The 17,741-nt window shown below is 41.6% G+C and overlaps 1 protein-coding gene and 1 long non-coding RNA gene across 5 annotated transcripts in view; one reads left to right on the top strand and one right to left on the bottom strand.

Annotated features, from left to right (window-relative positions):
- RBM20 (RNA binding motif protein 20) overlaps positions 1-3,546 on the bottom strand; it is a 99,365-nt gene extending 95,819 nt beyond the window's left edge. For 2 of the 4 annotated variants that reach the window (XM_068198027.1, XM_068198025.1), the window contains exon 1: positions 2,902-3,546. In XM_068198027.1, the coding sequence (XP_068054128.1) occupies positions 2,902-3,035 (134 nt within the window). In that variant the 5' untranslated portion in view covers positions 3,036-3,546. The remainder of the gene's footprint in view (positions 1-2,901) is intronic. The other 2 variants (XM_068198024.1, XM_068198026.1) reach the window with 2 other exon arrangements.
- A 2,803-nt stretch (positions 3,547-6,349) lies between these two features.
- Positions 6,350-16,513, top strand: LOC137478289 (uncharacterized). Its single transcript, XR_011001491.1, has 3 exons — positions 6,350-7,057; positions 7,136-7,182; positions 16,179-16,513. It is a non-coding gene; the product is annotated as an uncharacterized lncRNA (long non-coding RNA).
- The last annotated feature ends 1,228 nt before the right edge of the window (positions 16,514-17,741 follow it).

The raw sequence follows: 17,741 nt of genomic DNA, 5'->3' as shown, positions 1-17,741 counted from the left end.
TGGATATAAGAAGCATTTTCCCATCAAACATCACAACAACCTGCATAGATAGAATGCTTTAACTCTGTAAATCTTATCATTGGACCTTTACTATCAACTCAACTGACGTAGTCACGCGGGGGAAAAAGTACAAACATGTAGAGAGCATATTTTAATTTCTATTTAATTGTAGTTGGATATTATCAGCAGAGAATTTCAAACTAGAGGTTCAGTAATACTTTTATATTAAGATTACATTATAAATGTTAAAACAGAGGGGCATTTAAAGAATATAGAACATGCTACCTGTGTTGCATGAGTTCAGACAATGTAGCTGCTAAGACCTTTCAGATCTCCAGTTTCACTGAATTTTAATCCCTGTTCAAAGCTTGGCACTCACATGAAGCTTTATCAGCTGCCCATGTAGGAAGCCATTTTTTAAAATTACATTGCTCTTCACCTAACATCTGTAAACCTTCCTAACAAAACTACTGAAGGGGAAGAAAGAAGGAATCCAGAGAGCTTTCAAAGTTTAAATGGGATAATGAAAAATGCGTATTTAATACGATATTATAATGAAATACTTCAAACAGGGAGTTTTTTTGTTAAACACCACAGAATATTCTGATCTACTTGACTCTGAATTAACATTCTGCAACTGCACATTTGTTTACTGCAGCTCAGAAAGCAAAAAGATGGCAATTGCTAAAAAAGTCAAGCAAAACAAAATGCTCAGAAAAGATCAGTGTTTTCTTTCCTGTAATAAAACCATGACTTCATTTGGTAGAAGAATCACTGCTTTCCTTTCCATTGTATTTTACCAGTCGTAATACCTGTTCTAGCGCGTCAGAAATAAATTTGGAAGAGCAATTCTGGATAGTCCCTAACATCTTCCTTTCAATTATTCACTGTATATTCAGTTTAGATTATAAAATACCATGTTATTATCAGAAAAACAAAGTACAATTTGCCTGCATTTCCAATTAAGTGCATTTATTAATTGTCAGGTAAACAGGCACACACCAAATTACGCCACGCGGTTACAAAACTGTAAGATCAAGTTGCAGGACCTTAGATGGAGATGTTTGGTGTTTGCCACCCTACATCACAATAACATGACAAAGAACACTCAGAACACAGCATCTCTCTCAAATCTTTCCATTAAAGGGAGGGTCAACAGGAAACCATTTCAAGTTCTCCTACCTATAATCTGCTAGGAAGCATGACTGCAAGACTGTGATGCCCTCATACGTAACATACGCCACATCAGAAATACAATTGTGAAGTATTCTCAACAGATCTACCTGACTTGCAATACGCAGCCACATGGTAATTGTGAGAAAATAAGGGTCATCTTTAGATACTGTAGTTTAAAATTTAAGACTGATTTTGAGTAAGTGTAAATTACTCTATGGTTACACAATAATTCACATGTAACACAACAACAGCCCAGTGGACTTAGGAAGAGATAATTAGTGCTTCAGTTTCAGTGCAAATCTCCAAGTCTGTATTTCCAATCAGAAATAAAAATGTAGGTAATGAGAACCTTGAACGTTTTCACGACTAAGTTACAAACCATTATTTAAAAGCAAACAGACTGAAAGAAAATGAAGCATCAAATTTATGGACCACAATCCGCAGGAAGTCCAGATATTTACATATTTATAAAAGCTGACGTGATTCCCAACTCAAAATAACGCTCATGCATTAAATTTGCGGTATCAAAACATACATTGCACTTAAGTATTTCTGTACATGTGTGTATTTCGCAAATGTGAGAGAATTGAAAGCATTTCCTCCATTAGTTACGTTGTTGGGTTTTGTTAAGAAAGCGATAATGGAGACGCCTAAGCCAGCGCCTTTGCTGAAGGGGTTGTTGCAGGAGAGCAGCTCAAGCCCAGCGTCAAGGCCGTGGCAGCTCCTCGGTGCTTTGTCATACTCGCGCTTTACTTGAGGGCCGCACACGGGCTCAGTCCACTTGGCGCTCTGGGACATGATATCGAAAGCGGTTCTCAACCTTCACCACTGCGCAGCACCCAGGGTCCTGCTCGTCAACTCAAGCAGCAAATCTTAAAGTAATAGAAGGCAATTCTAATAGCTCCACAGCTGGATATTTGTTAGCAGATTAAAAGCCCTTACCTCTTCTAATATGTTTTGAGTTGGGGAAAAATCAGATACAGAGCACTTAACCACCTTGAATCAGCACAGATCATCAGCTTAGGCCTTACTCATGCTTCACCTATTAACTACAGAGCATTCGGTTTGTCTTCAAGCTTCTCATTTAGCCAGATAAGTATCACTGGTACTACTGCATCTGTGTAGCACAAGTGCTTTTTCCCCTCTTTCTGAGTGGAAAACGAAACAGCAAAATGCCACTCGCATCACTGCACTCATTAATAAGACTTCCACGCCCGCACAGGTTACTTTTCCCGCGACAGTTTTGCAGAGATGCGATCGCTTCTGGTACCCCACGAGCCCCTCGCTCCAGGCCTGCCGGGGGGACCGCAGCAGCGGAACGGCGGCCGGGCAGGCGGCACACACCGCCGCGGGGCAAGCAACGGAAACTTCCCAGCTCCCGGGCGCGGAAGACGCGGTGCCGGGGCGAACCCTCTGGAAACCGACACGAGCGGCTTTTCGGGCAGAAAACTTCAGAGGGCAGCGAGGCCACTGCCGGTCTTTAGGGGAGTCCGTGTCCCGAACAGCGGGGACGGGCCCGCCGCCTCCCGCACGGCGAAGCGAGGCTCAGCCCCGCGGGGCACCGCTCGGCCACGGCCAGGGCCGGTGCCGGGCCGACCCTCCGCCCGCCCGGCTGTCAGTCTGGGCGCGGGGGGAGGGAAGGGGGGCACCGCCACCGGGGAGGGAGAACGACCCGCGCCTGCCCGCCCGCCCTCCCGGCGCGGCGGAACGCGGGGCGGCTCTTACTTGTGGAGGAGCTGGGGCAGGCTGGGCGGCGGCGGCGGCATCCCTCGGCTGGGGGCCCCGCTGCGGGCATCGCTCTCCGGCGGGTCAGCGCCGCGGGGAGCCGGGGCCTGGCTCATGGCAGCGGCGGGGACCATACGGGGCGGCCCCTGCGGCGGGAGGCGCGGGTGGCCGCGCAGCCCTCGGCCGCGGCGGCGGGAGGGAGGGTGGCAGAGAGAAGGGAGGGAGGGGGCAGAGGACCGGCCCTGGAGACAACCGCGCTCCCCCCGCCGGGCTGGCGACGGCGGGACAGGCAACCCCCTGCGACTGAGCCCGCCCTGCCGGAGGGCTGCGGCCACCGACGGGGGCGGCCGGTGCTGTGCGGAGCCCCAGAGGCGCTGGCTGGGCCGGAGGGAGGGGCGGGCGGAGCCCCCGGCCCGGCCCGGCCCCACCTGGGCGCCGGGCCCGTTCCCTCCCTCCGCCGCCCGCACCTGCCCGACGGGAGGGACCCACGCCCCGGCGGCTCTGCCCTGTGTCCTAGCCGGGGCAGGGTAGCTGGGGCGCACCTGTTCGGGGCAGGGTGGCTCGGGCGCACCTGGCCCTGCCCGGGATGGTCCCGGGCACCGCGCTTGGCAAAGTATGAGCTGTACAGCAAAGAGTGAGCAATGCCTTCCCACTTCGGCAATAATTTACAATCATCAAACGCCAAGGGCAAGGGGAAAAGCGTGTGTACTGTTCTAATAGCTCGCTGGTAGCACCTCCCAAGAAATGTTATCAGTCATTTATCAGACATAGGCTCTGTCGGCTGATATAAAATGGGAGAGGAGTGTACCCCAGCCAATTAATAAACATTCTTGAGTAACAAGTCATCTCTACAGCTGGGCCCAACCACGTCTGAGCTTTTAATGAAGGATGTCGATCCTGGGCTTCCTGCTTCCAAATACGTACATTAAGGGCGATCAAGACCTACTCAGGCAGTCTTTACCTGCTGCTGTAATAACACAGCACTAAGGAGTGGAATTGCTGCCTGATGATACAATGTGACAAAAAAAGTTTTACCTGCACGCGTTTTGGTCGGAAATTTCAGATGACCGATGGAGCAGAAATTGCACTCTTGCATTAAACAAGTAGCACTGAGAATGTTTCTTCCAGCTCTTGCTCCCTTTGTATCGTGCTGTTTATTAGAGGGGGACAAGTCAAAGACCATTTCAGTACTTGATCCTGCACTACCGCTGCTTGCCACGCACCCTCCCCCCAGCATGCACACACACCCACACACACACGCACACACACACCGAGGAAAGCAGAAACATCCTGGCTTCTCTGAAAAATTAATCCTAATTCAGGGAGAAGACAAATTTTGAAGGGGTCAGGTTCTCCTCTCCTGCACCTGGCACAATCATTTACAAATATGTAGCCTTCTAAATGGTAGCAAAATGCCACCTCTGGTGACTGGAAAATTTTAAGTTAGTTGCATTAATCACGTACTTTACACTTTGCAGATGGAGAGCACCAACCAGGTGCAGGGCAGTGGAGAATTGGGCCAGATTTCAGTTGCACAGTTACTTAATGGTAATGTAACACTAAATGCACCTTCTGAAAATGAATAGCCATCAGTACTTGTTTAGACACATTGACTTACGCTATATTCTGAGAAATACAAAAAAATCGAGCTTCACATCCTTTCCCACAAGGAAAAAAAAAATTTGCAAATTATGTGTTTTCTGGTTCAGTGAGGGCCAAGGGGTGGTCAGCACTGTGTAGCTACAAGATGCCTGATCTTCCAACAAAGGAAAGGTAAGGTCTCATAGACAGGTGAGGCAACTCATGGGAAAAAAAGTTTAACATGTGGGACCATCTCTGCCCAAGGTTTAAAGCAAATCCAGGTGTCCACTCATCATCCACAGTGGCTTTGTGTGAATTTCCTGAGTAACAGTGAAAGCCCTTGAGACCAAGCAACAGCCAACTGCTGCCTGTAATTATTTGAGGAAGTGAAAGATGGTGACTCATGGCTCAGAGGGCAACAGGAGCACAGCTATGACACTAATGCACGGCCCTGGATTAGGAGGTGGATAGTCACAAGAACGTGTTACTTCGCACAGACATATTACATCACTTGTAATAATGGATCAAGTGTGTTTTACTAGGCACTACTATTTCTGCACTTAATACATCCACTGTACAACTCAGCATTCAGTCTCAGCATGGGGTCCTAAAACTCTGCAAAGATTTTCTCCATTTATTTTAACAGTTCTCACACCTGTGTCTCCTTCTTATAAGGTTTTTTTTTTTCTTTTTCTGTCATATCCCAGTGTTTGGCTTGGCATGATCTGGTGTGACAAAAGCACTGACCCCTCACCACCAGCTGGTCCCTGCCTTACCATAAGGCAGTAGCAAAGGCTCACTCAGAGGTTGTCCTACAGGGAAATAAGTGGGTGGGTGTGAGCAAGCACAGACTGACCAATGTTCATGGACTCTCTTATTCAAGAAATCAATATAAGCAGTTTTCTGGCCAACCCTTACAGTATTTCTGGAGCACTGCCATAAGAGAGAAACAACAGTGGCTGGTGCAAAAAACACGCTTTTAGGGTTTGGGTTTGGCAATAGAACTGAAAAAGAGCTAACAGCTATACAAGTTCCTTTTCTCTTATATGGAACATAGTTATGCACATGGAAAAATAAGAGCTGTAGGACTTTCCCCTTTGGCTAGAGACATGCTCTGTGTTTGTGTAACTGTCAGCTAATAGAGATTTTGGTAAAAATATTGGCAAAACGCTGACTTTCCTGTTGCTGACTTTGTATGTATTAAATACCTATGATTTTAGATTAAAACTGTTGATTTTTTTAAAGTATCTGTGCCATGGGTATTAACGAGACCTTATGCAAAAAACACTCCTGGCTAATAATTTCAGCTGAGATTAATATGTTTATTGCATCTCCTAAATATAATTATATAACCCCCACCTCTTACAATGCCTTTTTGGAGTTTCCAGTTGTAGCAGTCTGCATGCTAAAACTGAAATCCTGATCTAACTGCTGTTCTAACTTGCATGAGGGTAAATCAGAAGCAGCTCTCTTGTGTAAATGAACTCACACCCAGAATATTCCATTTTTAGGAACAGATCAAGAAAGGCACAGGCAGAACCTGGAGAAAAAGAAAGGGATCATAAAGTAGGACAGTGATGGAGTCAGGCACGCACAGATACTGTGTCCCCAAATAGTTCAGCATCAAATAACAAAAACAGCAATGATTTCATTGCTTTAAGAGCTTATTTAACTGTAAAGTTACACAGTAGCAAGGAAACACTTCTAAGAATAAAAGATGTCAATCTGCCTATTAGTCTGCCTAAGGCCTTTCATTGGTTCATGCCTAAACCTGTTATTCTGTGACCTGAAATTTATACCTTTGAGAATTAATTGCCTTAATTTTAATAATCTGAAAATTAATATGTAATCAACTCTTCATTATCAGGGAAAAGAAGCAGCTGGAAAAAAATGAAAGCTGGAAAACCTAGATAATGTGAGTACCTCAGGGCCAGGGCTGGCCCAGCCGTGCACGTCATGCCCTGATGTAAATGTCCAGCTCACTTAAACTGCAATGAGCAGCAACAGTTTAGTTACCACTGCATGTCTAACACGGTTTATTCCCAAAGTGGGTAAGGGACCCAGACTCAATGGAGAATAAACTCTGGTTTTTACTGTTACTACTCTGCACAGGTACTTCAATTCATATTTATAAAGTGTGATCTAGATAGTGTTGTGACGGTTCTGCAGCAGCAATAGTCATTAAAATATAAACATGATTTCATGTAGAATGAGATGTCATCTCTGAAATAAGACTGAAGTAACACAAGTATCCAGTTGCAGGAATAAAAGACTTCATCTAGGAAGAATGGCTGCATCGTCCTCCTTAACACACTGTGGAGAGAGGTAGAAAAGCACTCTCTCATTCAACTCCCAAAACTAATGAAGGAAAATTCAGGTTAAAAAAAATGAAAAACACTTCAGTCCAGTCAGTTTATGGTTATCAATGTATCAGGTTTTCCCAGGTTACCCTGAAGCCTGTTTCTGGAGCTTGCTGTACATGTTTTCTTGTTCTCTCCAACCATTGTTTGGATAGAGAAGCTGAAGACTGAAGCAGAAATTTCCAGTGCCTGGGTATGTGAAATTCACCTTCTGGGTAAGTCGCTATTTACTTCTATTAGCTTCTCCTGAAAAATAGTTCAGTCAGCACCACTTTTGACTTTTTTCTTTTCAGTGATTTTCTTTTCACTGGATGTGAATGGCAACAGGTGGCCACAACTGGTAGGTTCTTTTGCAGTTACTCTGGCTTTGTATTTTCCTGCACCTGTGTGGGCTCTGCTTCTCATGACTGCATGTCATTGGTGGTGTTCAGAAATACTCCAGCTACATTTATAAAGGACCAGGTAAAATTTAGCTCAAGACTGCAAGTTGCTTTATAAGCAAACAAACAAAATTTTCTTTCAATATTTTTGAAAGCAAAAAGTTTCCTAATAGTTTGAAAGGAAAATACAGGGGAGATCTAGTCCTTTAGAATTAGATGGTTATAGAGCAGATGTTTTTATAGGAAAACAGAATCACCTGAAGAATTGATTAGGTTAGGAACAAAATAATCAACCCATGAGTAACCAGATAATGATGCTTACAAATGATTCACCAAGAGATACAGCCTGGTTCCAGACTTCTGAAAGGTGAAAAACAAAACTCAGGAGCTGGACTGACTGCCGCAGTGTGCAGATCATGTGCTTTCAAGAGTCAAGTAGATCAAGATGCTAAAGAATAACCTTTGGAGATAAGCTATCAGACACTCAGTCATGGATAGCTGAGACTTTCAAATATGCTGGGACAGCCAGCTAATGAAAGGCAAACATTGCAGAATTTTAAGCCTGATGCAGAACAATGTGGAATAAACTTATGATGTCTTTTTGCAGGTACTGTGAGAAGCTGTGTATTCCCTCAGCACCTTGAGCCAGTGACAACATAATCCTCAATTCACATATTATAAATTTAGAAAATATTGGAATGTGCAACTGATCATACCTAGGAAGCATACACACTCTTTGATCCCAAAATACTGGCTTATGTCACTAATGGCTTGTATCATGCTCTTTTCCAGCTGCAGAAATGGCAAATGTTTACCATTTTAACTGTATTAAAGAACAGCAGAATGTAATTAAAGAAAACATAATGGCAACGGTAAAAAATGAATGTTAAACTACTCTGAGGAAAAAAAGGGCTTTTAAAAAAAATCCTTGATGTTACTCTCATCTCTTCAGATAACTGAAATATGCATGTTAATAACCTGACTTATCTTTCTGTGCCTTCACTATTACATACTTCCATTCATATCATGGTGTAACTGGTCTGCTTCCAGTCATCCTCACTTCTGGTTCTCATCCTTCACGGCCCCATAAGCACAAGAGAATTAACAATAATTGCTTATTTATTTACCCCACTCCTTTCTAATGTATGCATGGGGAGGTTTTCCTCTCGTTGCCGAAGTGGTAAGTAATAACTATCACATTTTCACTATTAATAAAAATACCCATAATTAATATATTTTGTACAGATTTTACTTCAGTAATTTTTAATTTTAAAGATACTATATTAGAAGTAATATCCAGACCTTAAAGAGCTTAATTTGTCAAGCCTTTAAATATTAATTCTTCTTTATGTGTATGCAAGCTGGAGGTAGAAGTAAAACCTGGAGGTGAAGTCTAAACTTAATGGTTTCTTTACCCATGGTAAAACACTGATTTTTGCATAACTGCTGAGTACCATTTGATAATGATAAATACTACTGACACACAAACTGGGTATAAATTAGATTACAAAGTAGAGTCTTTTAATATTTTATATGAAGATAAGTGATTTATGGAAGTCTGCTTAAGTAGAACAGCACCAAAGACTGCACCATTTACGCCCCTATAAATGATGTTTGGTTATGGTGAGGGCATGGTGGTCTGTTCTATGGCAAACAGACCCGTTGCTGGGACCTCTCACTTGTGAAAGATGTTCTGCAGGACTGAGTTTTTGACAGGCCACTTGGGCGAGCCCTGCCTGCTGGCATGAGCCGCCGAGGTGCCCTGGCTCTGGGAGGCTGCGGAGCTCGCGCAGAGCCAAGGCCAGAGCTGCACTGCCAGAGCTGCACTGCCTCCTGACGGAGCGAGGCACGGCTCCTTCCCCTTGTCCGCTGACAAATTGCACAGCTGTGGTGTTACATGTCAGCACTTGCAGTGCGGATCTCCGGAGACAAACCAGGAATGTTCTGCATGCCAGACAGTGGCGCTGAGCCATTACATTGAGACAACCTTCTTGAGGGAACCGTGGGCCCTGAGTGAACAAGAGTGGGGAATCCACTGACATTCTGACCTGCTGTCATGTAACCATAGGCAGTCTAGAGCAGCGAGGCCAGATCTACAGTTGAAAGAAGGCTTGCAAAAGCGTGCCAAATCCATGTAGCATTTGCTGCATAGATACTACAGTGATTTCAAACAACTCTCGTGGCATTTAGATAAGGTAGGTGAGACTATGTGTCACTGAAGTCTGAGATATGCTTTCATCAACATTCATGGTGAGCCTGAAGTTATTTGATGATGTTTATCATCATCTGGAATACTTCCAGTGGAAAACATGATCTTGCTGATCTGGAATCTAACTCAGCTCCTGCAATCTATATATTCGGGGTAACAGTCAACAGAGAAATGCACATTGACATTTAATGCAGAGAAGCAAAGGACTCTGAAGTCACCTGAAATGATCTGCTCACCTGTTGAAGTCATCTTCTAAAATTAGCCTTTCAGTTTAGAACCTACAGTTCTTTTTTGTTTCACTGAACTACCACAGCTGCTAACCTTTCACATGCTTCTTCCCCTTAGAAAATCTACAAGGATTTTTAAAGTAATTTCCCTATTAGGAAGCTGAAGAATATGCAATACATAGGATTGTAACATAAATTTTGTAAATAATTATCATAGGGACTGAAAAATGAAACAGCAGTATTGAAAGAAAATTATCAAGGGAAAAAATCCCAAAATGTTATTATAACCATGGAGGAAAACACAACTGTTATTACTGTGATGTCATATTAGTTTATTGAAACGTGCTATTTAGGATAGGGAAATACTAAGAATAATAAACGTTTTGACTTGAGCTCTGGAGGGCTTCTCCTTTGTTACTTCCCTCTTTAGTAGTGAATTTACCTCTTTCTTTGTCAGCAACTTGTGAGGAAGGACATAGAAAACAAACAGCAAAGATAAATATTGGGGTAAAAAGAAACATGAATTAAACAGCAATAACTCGTGCTCACAGGTAACACAGCAAAAGCTCCACCATCACAGAAAATAATCTTAAAAGAGAACTAGTAGCATACTGTAGATGAGGCTACAAGAAGATGAATGCATATCTTCTTGGAAACCTTCAGTGACAGCTGGTATGAGTAGTCTGCTGTCAAACTAGAAAGGCGTATAATTTGGAAATCTGGAAGGGTTAATTCCTTTTCCTATATTGTTATTCAACAGTCTGGGTAACGGAACAGATCACACGTCTGAAATGTGCATGTGGGGTAAAGTGCTACGGGCAAATTGGATCTGAGAAAGAGTCTTCAGAACAATTTGGAGTGATCAGAGAAAATGTGAAGAACACAGGATTCAGCTGAGGAAGGACAGGTGTTAAGTCCTGTACTTAGGAAAGGAAAATATTGTCTGGGAAAGTACAGGATGGGGAATGACTAGACAGAAACCAGTTGTTCTGAACAAGACTTGCGGGTATTACAGAGGATCACAGCTGAACATGAGTCAACAATATCATGCAAGGAAGGCATCCATCAACCTAAGTTATATAAATAGGAGTTTTGTCTGATGTAATTCCCTGGGTTTTTTTGGTGGTGATAAGGCCTCGGTAAGAACACTACATCACTCTGGCAGTGGTACTTTCTCTAGGAAATTGATTGAAAAATTCAGAAGAAAGGATAGAACTAACCAAAAGCCTACAAAAGAAGAGTTACCAAAAAAAGGATGATGGAAAGGGCATTGTTCAGTCTAGAAATGAAAAGACTGAAAGCAGAAAATAACATTTAAAGAAAATGGAATAAATTGGTTTTGATCCCCAAGGTGAAGAAGAGAGAGGAAAGTGGACTTGAATCACAGCAAGAGAAGTTCAGATTAAATCTGCTAATCACAAATGAGACAATATGCCAATTTTTGAAACACCTGACACAGCAGCTTGAAAAATAGGTTGCACAAACCATCTGTCAGGAATGAGTTAAACATAAGCCAACTTTGGGGCAAGAGGAAGGATTAGTTATGCCTGGGTGTCCCATTAGCCATGATTATTGAAGCAAGCAAACTCCGGAATGGCAATGAAAAATCCATTGGAAAGCAAGAAGTGCAAAAGTTAATATAACTTATGTAGTTTGCAGGTCCAGCAAGTCTTCTTAGTCCCTACAGGTCCATGGTTCGGGTGGCTTGAAGGTGGCAAACAACTTATATTAATAAAAGGCACGACCATGCATCTAAAGAGGGTCTTGAAAGTGATACAGTCAAAGTAGGGAAGAAGAAAAGGCTGTTTTCTTAGGGAGATAGACAGAAGCAGAGATCACACAAACATCTTGAATGTTTGTATTTGTTCCTAGTGAAAGGGAAGTCATACAGTGTCTCTAAGGAATGAATGCATCACTCTCCCAGACACAGAAGCCATTGCAAACACAGGCCCTAAACAGAAAATAATGTTTCACACATAGAGTGGCCCTTAAATTCAGCTCCATCCAGGAAACCCTGAACCAGAGCCTAAGGAAATCTTAGTTTAACTGATGCTTGTTTAAATCCAAGTTATTAAATATTTTGGCTGGCTAATAGGCAGTTCAAGTAAGAGTCTTGAAGAAGACATGTCTCTACATACAAAATATAAAATAAATATGATCATATCAGGATAGTTTGCACTTAAAGAATCCTGTCTGAAAACTCAGATGCTTTAATCCACTGATAAAGACAGGCCCTTTTCCCTCCACTTTTAAAAAAAGATGTATGATGAGACTGTGGCTAGCAATCCCAGGGTGAAAGAAGTGGCAAAGCCTCACCCATCAGTCACAGTCCACAAAGCTTTTACTTGGACTGCCCTTGGCTGTGATAGCACATTATTATTAATCTTCCAAACCTTGCACACATACAGTCTGGAATGCAAGGACTACCATGCAGTCTGCAAGCAGACCAAAGCAAAGCAATGTGATTACTTTATGCTCAGGGTACAAGAAAAAACAAAAACAGCCTTCAGCCAGGAAAAGGCTAAAGCCTAAAGTCTACCTAAAATCTCATATGAAATTAATTCTGATTTCTGGAAATGCTCATTTCTGGAAACAGTGGTGGCAGTGGTCTCCTTGAACCAAAGAACACATAATCCATCTTAGGCACTGAAAGCTCCCTTACCTTTCACAGGTCACAGAGAAATACATTTGGTTGTAGTTACAATATATCGGCTACTCAATTTATTTTTTTTTTCTTAAACAGGGCACTTTCAGGACAAAAAGCTATAAAAAAGAAAAAGAAGCTTTTAAAATCACATCTTTCCTCTTCCTTGTTTTCCCTTTCCACATGTTTTTTTCATAGAGAACTTGACATGTTACATAGTTTTTTTTTTCCAGTAAGTTGATGAATTGTCAAAATATATGTAGCCTCAGGCAAACTTTATCAATCAACTCATGCTGAACAGCCTAGGAGAAAGGTAATACTCCTGAAAGAATTACATAATTTCTCTTAACTTTTCTCACAAGCACAGTTGTGTCCTTACCCTCTCAGTTTCAAGAGACACTAAAACTGATAGCAGAGGCACAGACATTACAAGTGAGGTCACATGCTTGAAAGAAGCAAGAAAACATCTCAGAACCCCTGTGATTAAAAAAAAAAAAAAATCCCATTGATAAGGACAGGCAGAAGAAGGTAAGACACAATCCAAAGGGAAAGATATATAAACCCGAGTAGTTCCAGTTCAATAAAATTCTAAGTAATTGAAAATAAATTCTTAGTAAAGAGAAATGTCAGGAAAGTTCAAATTCCTCTGCCTTTTCAGAAGATGAGGTTGAACTGCATGTTCCCATCTCTCCAAAGTTACCTTAATTTCCAGTCTTCTGAGTTTCTGGGACTGGTCTCTTCCTTTTGTATGGAAGCTACTTTAGCTAATATAAATATATAACAGGCAAAGAAGCAGGAATTCAATTCAAATGCAAGTTACCTCTCCCCAAGTCTGACTTTGGTGAAGGTTTCACAAGATCAGTGATTATTTTTCTTTCTCTTTTTTTTTTTTTTTTGAGTAAACATGTAAACATAAAACTAATTCCTTCAATTCTCAAAATATTCACATAAAAGTTGGTTTGGGTAAGCATAAACAAAATGGAATTTGAACAAGGATCAGAAGCAGTTATTTGGCTGAAATGTTTGCTTCCAGATGAGCATTTTTAATATCTCCAGCTAAACTGTCTGTCCTTTCCTAGGATATGATTAGAGGGCAAAGTATTAAAAGTCCAACTCTTAAGTGAATGGCCCATACAGGGATTGAATCCACAACCTTGGTGTTATTAACACCATGCTCTGACCATCAGAGCTGATCTCATTTCAGATGGCTAAGGCTCCTTCCCACAGAGTACTGCCCAGCTTCTTTGCTTGCAGAGCCTTCTTGACTGCACCAAAAGCACTGCTAGAGCTTGTGAGGGGTTAGAGCAGCCAGAGAGACCCAGCCCATTGTGTCTGAAGGGTCCAGAACTCACCAGGAACCTCCATCACCTCAAGGGAATGGCCCCAGTTAAACAAATTATAGACAGCTCTGCCATTCTCCAGGCAGTGAGAACAGATCCTCTTTCCATCCACATAAAGGCTGGATAACAAAATCTGTAAATGATACAATAAATTGCTTAATGGTAACATATTCTTCCCTTGAGATATCTGCTTCATTATTCCAACTCGTGGTGAGTTTATGCTGGGAAACATGAGGATTGGTGGCCTGTGAAAAACTAATCTGACTAATCTAAACTAATCTGACTACAGATGCTGTTTATAAATCCTAAATGCGTAATCCCAATATTTTAAATGTTTTAAAATCATCTGGACAACATCCTACAACTGTAAGCACCACAGATTAAATACAGATCATTACTTTTTTTACATTAGCAGCTCATAACCCATTTCTGAAAAGAGCCCTAGTGTGAGGCTGCACAGAGAACCTTTCTCACACTCTTCCCTTGGAGCAATCCCATTACAATATCTGGCCCCCTTTCTGGATATGGCTCTGAATGACTTGCTTTGAGCCATTCAAAAATTTTGTGGTAGACCAGGGTGTTGAAAGTAGCTCTCACAAGGGCTGATCCAGAGCTTATTTAAGTCAACAGAAGTCTTTCCAATTGATTTCAATTAACTTCTGAGCAGGTTCTGAATCTCAGGGCACTGCCCTTGCTGTGGCAGCATGCTTTTTATACTGCTCATTTTATACACCTATCATATTTCTTCCAACAATTCTTTCCAAATTAAATTGCCTTAGGGTGCAAGGGAACATTTCAGAGAGATGAGGGACTGTAAGCTATCTTATTCTGATTGAAATCAATGTGACTTGAATACCTATCTGCAATGTGTGCCATTTAAATTTTCCCACTTAATCAAGCCAGACCTTTCTGTAATGCATTTCTCCATTTTTATTTCTTTTCTGTGGATCACTTTTGCAGTCTTTTCTGATGTATAACAGAAGATGACAGGAGATCTTAGCACAGATGGACAATAGACATTGCTGAGCAATTGATACACAAAAATCTATCTGGAAAAGTACACTTACAAAAGAAAAAGATGTATTAAAAATTAATGAAATTGGTTATTAGTTCAGTTAAGATGTGATCCTCCAGTTTTATCCTCTGATTCCAGTAGCACACCAAAAAAAAAGAAAAAAAGCTGGCCTGCTGCCATGATAAAATAGGCCTATCATTTTCCAGTGGTTTAAATATGGGTCAAAACATTTAATCAGACAATATTAATTTATTTTAGTATTCCCTGGGGAAACCCAGGGTGACTTTAACAGAGAACTCCTTCTAGCTTTTGAAACAAATAAGAAATAGAAGGACATCCACTGTGATTTATTTTCTCTGGATGATCAGTGGAGAAATTGGATACGCATGACACATTCATTTAGTCCTCACTTCCCTTTGATGATTAGGGCAGAATTTTCATTCTGGTATATGGGGATTTGTGTGTGTCACTCCAAACAACAAGTGTCATACATCTAAGTCCAAATGTAACTTTCTAAGAGTGAAGTTCAGAGACAAGAATCTCCAGTGTAAGTGGCCAAAATAGAATATCGCAATAGCATGCAAGTAATACTTATGCTCTAACATTGAAGCCTGAGCCTCACAAAGGCTTGGCTGAATTTGAATTTAAGATCCTTTCCCTAGCTTTGGTGGAAAAGCACATTGGAAATATGTGCAGGCATCAACCTAATTAAATCTATAAAAATTGATTAGCCATTTCAAAACATCTGTTACTTGGTCCTTTGCACACTATTGCAAATAACCTCAATAATGAGGTGTGACCAATTGCTTTATAGTAGAAGCATTGCAGCCTCAGGCAAGAGGCCTAGCTGTAGCTCAAACTGATTGCAGTGAAATGCTGGGTCTGTGTAGTTACGTGCTGGAATTTCATTTGTTTATAAAAATCATTTGTTTATTAATATAACATTTTAACAGAACATCAGAATTAGACAGAAAGGTGAGCAACAGTTTTTCCAACAAAATTCTTTACCCTTTGGGATTACTTGGCCTTCACCAAACAAAAGAAATTCTATGGAACTAAGCTAATGGAATGAAGAAAAGAAAGCTATATAGTGCATTATAAATGTTTGTAATTGCTTCCTGCAAACCTAGAGGCAATTTGAAAGACGATTGCTGTGGCATAATATTTTCCAGTTTCCATTCAGTCCCAATGTCAAGTGATCCAAGCAATAAAACTCTCTCCTACCTTCCCCTGTAAGACTATTCCATACATCACATTGTGAGCAAGTTTTATTTTTGGACTGTGATGAACACCTCACAAGATCAGGCCAGTAGCAAGGCACCGAGCACGTGGTGGTGATGCATCACATGGATTCAAAAACACTGCCTTCCACCACTGCAGCACCAGCTGCACTCATTGAAATCAACACCTAATTAAAAACACAGCACAATTGCATTACTGCTTAAAACTTAAAGAACTATAATCCTCACTAAATGATCACACTGCACTCAGATATTAAACATCTGGTGGATCTATTTTAAGATTAGACATGCAGCACCCCTGGACACGTCTCAGCACTAGAGGAATCAGATGCAAGTGCTCACAACCACACGTGCACTGCGAGAATGAGAAAGGCTGACCTTGAATGTGCCGAGCTGTACCCAGCAAAAGAGAGGTGGCAACAGTAAGCAACTCAAACTTTGAGGATGCAGCAGCTGTGCAGCTGCCTCAGCTTCATTTGCAGATAACTGTCCTTGACTCAGCTCAGGAGAGGAAGCTGATACACTCAGTATCGGAAACACCCCAAGTCTTCTGTGTACATATATTTTATGTGTAAATCTGGAGAAGGGAAAATAAAAGCAGCATTAAAAATATAACTTTTTGGTATCCAAGGCTTTATGTTTAAGAAAACTGAGCAATTTTACTCAGGTGGAAAAATGCCATAGCTTTGTTTCAGCTGGGAAGCTTAAAATAAATTGCTTGAGGGAAGTGAGAGAAGAGCAGAAGTTTTTAATAGTCATTGTCATGCAGAAGGAGTGAAACAGAAAAAACATTCTCTTCTGTTATTCCTCCTTTCATAATTCCAGGCATTAGTGTTTGAAAACCTTGGCAGTGGAAGCTTCTGTGCCAGCAGGAAGCCCAGACTACAGTACACTGAGAAAACTTAAGTCTTATAATCCTCACACAAAATTTCCGTGCTGGGCATTTAATATTGTAATTTTCAGTCCACACAGATAAACTTGTGCTGGAAGAATTACTTAAAACAAACCCATTCCTACTGAATGGGCTGTTTCAGCTCCAATTCTGCATACTAGATTGCATAATACACTCAGGGAGGCTTTTCTCAGCATCTTCACTGAATATTCCACTACAGTGGAAACTGTAGTACTAACAACAGCCTATGCTCAACAGCAAGGGATGGGCAGACCTACAAACTGATACAAATGCACTGTGTGGCTGCAGGCCATCCCCCGGGCTGCTCTCAATCTGTATTTGTCCTCCCACAACCCAAACTATTTTCCTGACAGTCTAAGCAGTGGGTGAGAGGTCTTTTCCTCTCACCAGTCCAGCTCAAGGGATACAAGACAGGACTTTTGCTGCTATAAATGGGACTCCTTTAAATGAGCAACAAATAATTAGCCTTCAAACTTTTTTGAATGATCCTAATGAGATTTTTTCATAAGGGCATAATTTGTGGTGCCGTTATAAGGATGTCAATTTTGGTGGAAAGAAGGTTAAGACAAACAGAACACCCAAGTTCCAAACCCAGAAAGTCATCTCAGAAACTGCAATTGGGATCCCAACAATGAACATGATTAATGGACCCTGGATACTGTTAAAGTCTTGCTGCAGGAAGAACTGTTAGCTTCCATAAGTTTTTTTTGGCTTTAAATGTGTTCTTTTAAGGAATTGGGTTTTTAGGTCAGAGCAGATTTGCAAATCTTGAAATAGTTTTGCTTTTCACACCAGCTATCAATACACCCTACATAGTTTTATTTTGGATTTTATTAATTTCCCAGCAAGTTCTACAATTAAATGGGTAAAATGGCACATTTTGTATGAATTATTACACTGATAGGGGTTGAAAGCACTTGGCCCACAGGC

This window comes from Anomalospiza imberbis, chromosome 8, assembly GCF_031753505.1.
Source record: "Anomalospiza imberbis isolate Cuckoo-Finch-1a 21T00152 chromosome 8, ASM3175350v1, whole genome shotgun sequence".
In the NCBI taxonomy this organism is placed as follows: domain Eukaryota; kingdom Metazoa; phylum Chordata; class Aves; order Passeriformes; family Viduidae; genus Anomalospiza; species Anomalospiza imberbis.
This window is presented reverse-complemented; position numbering and strand designations above follow the sequence as displayed.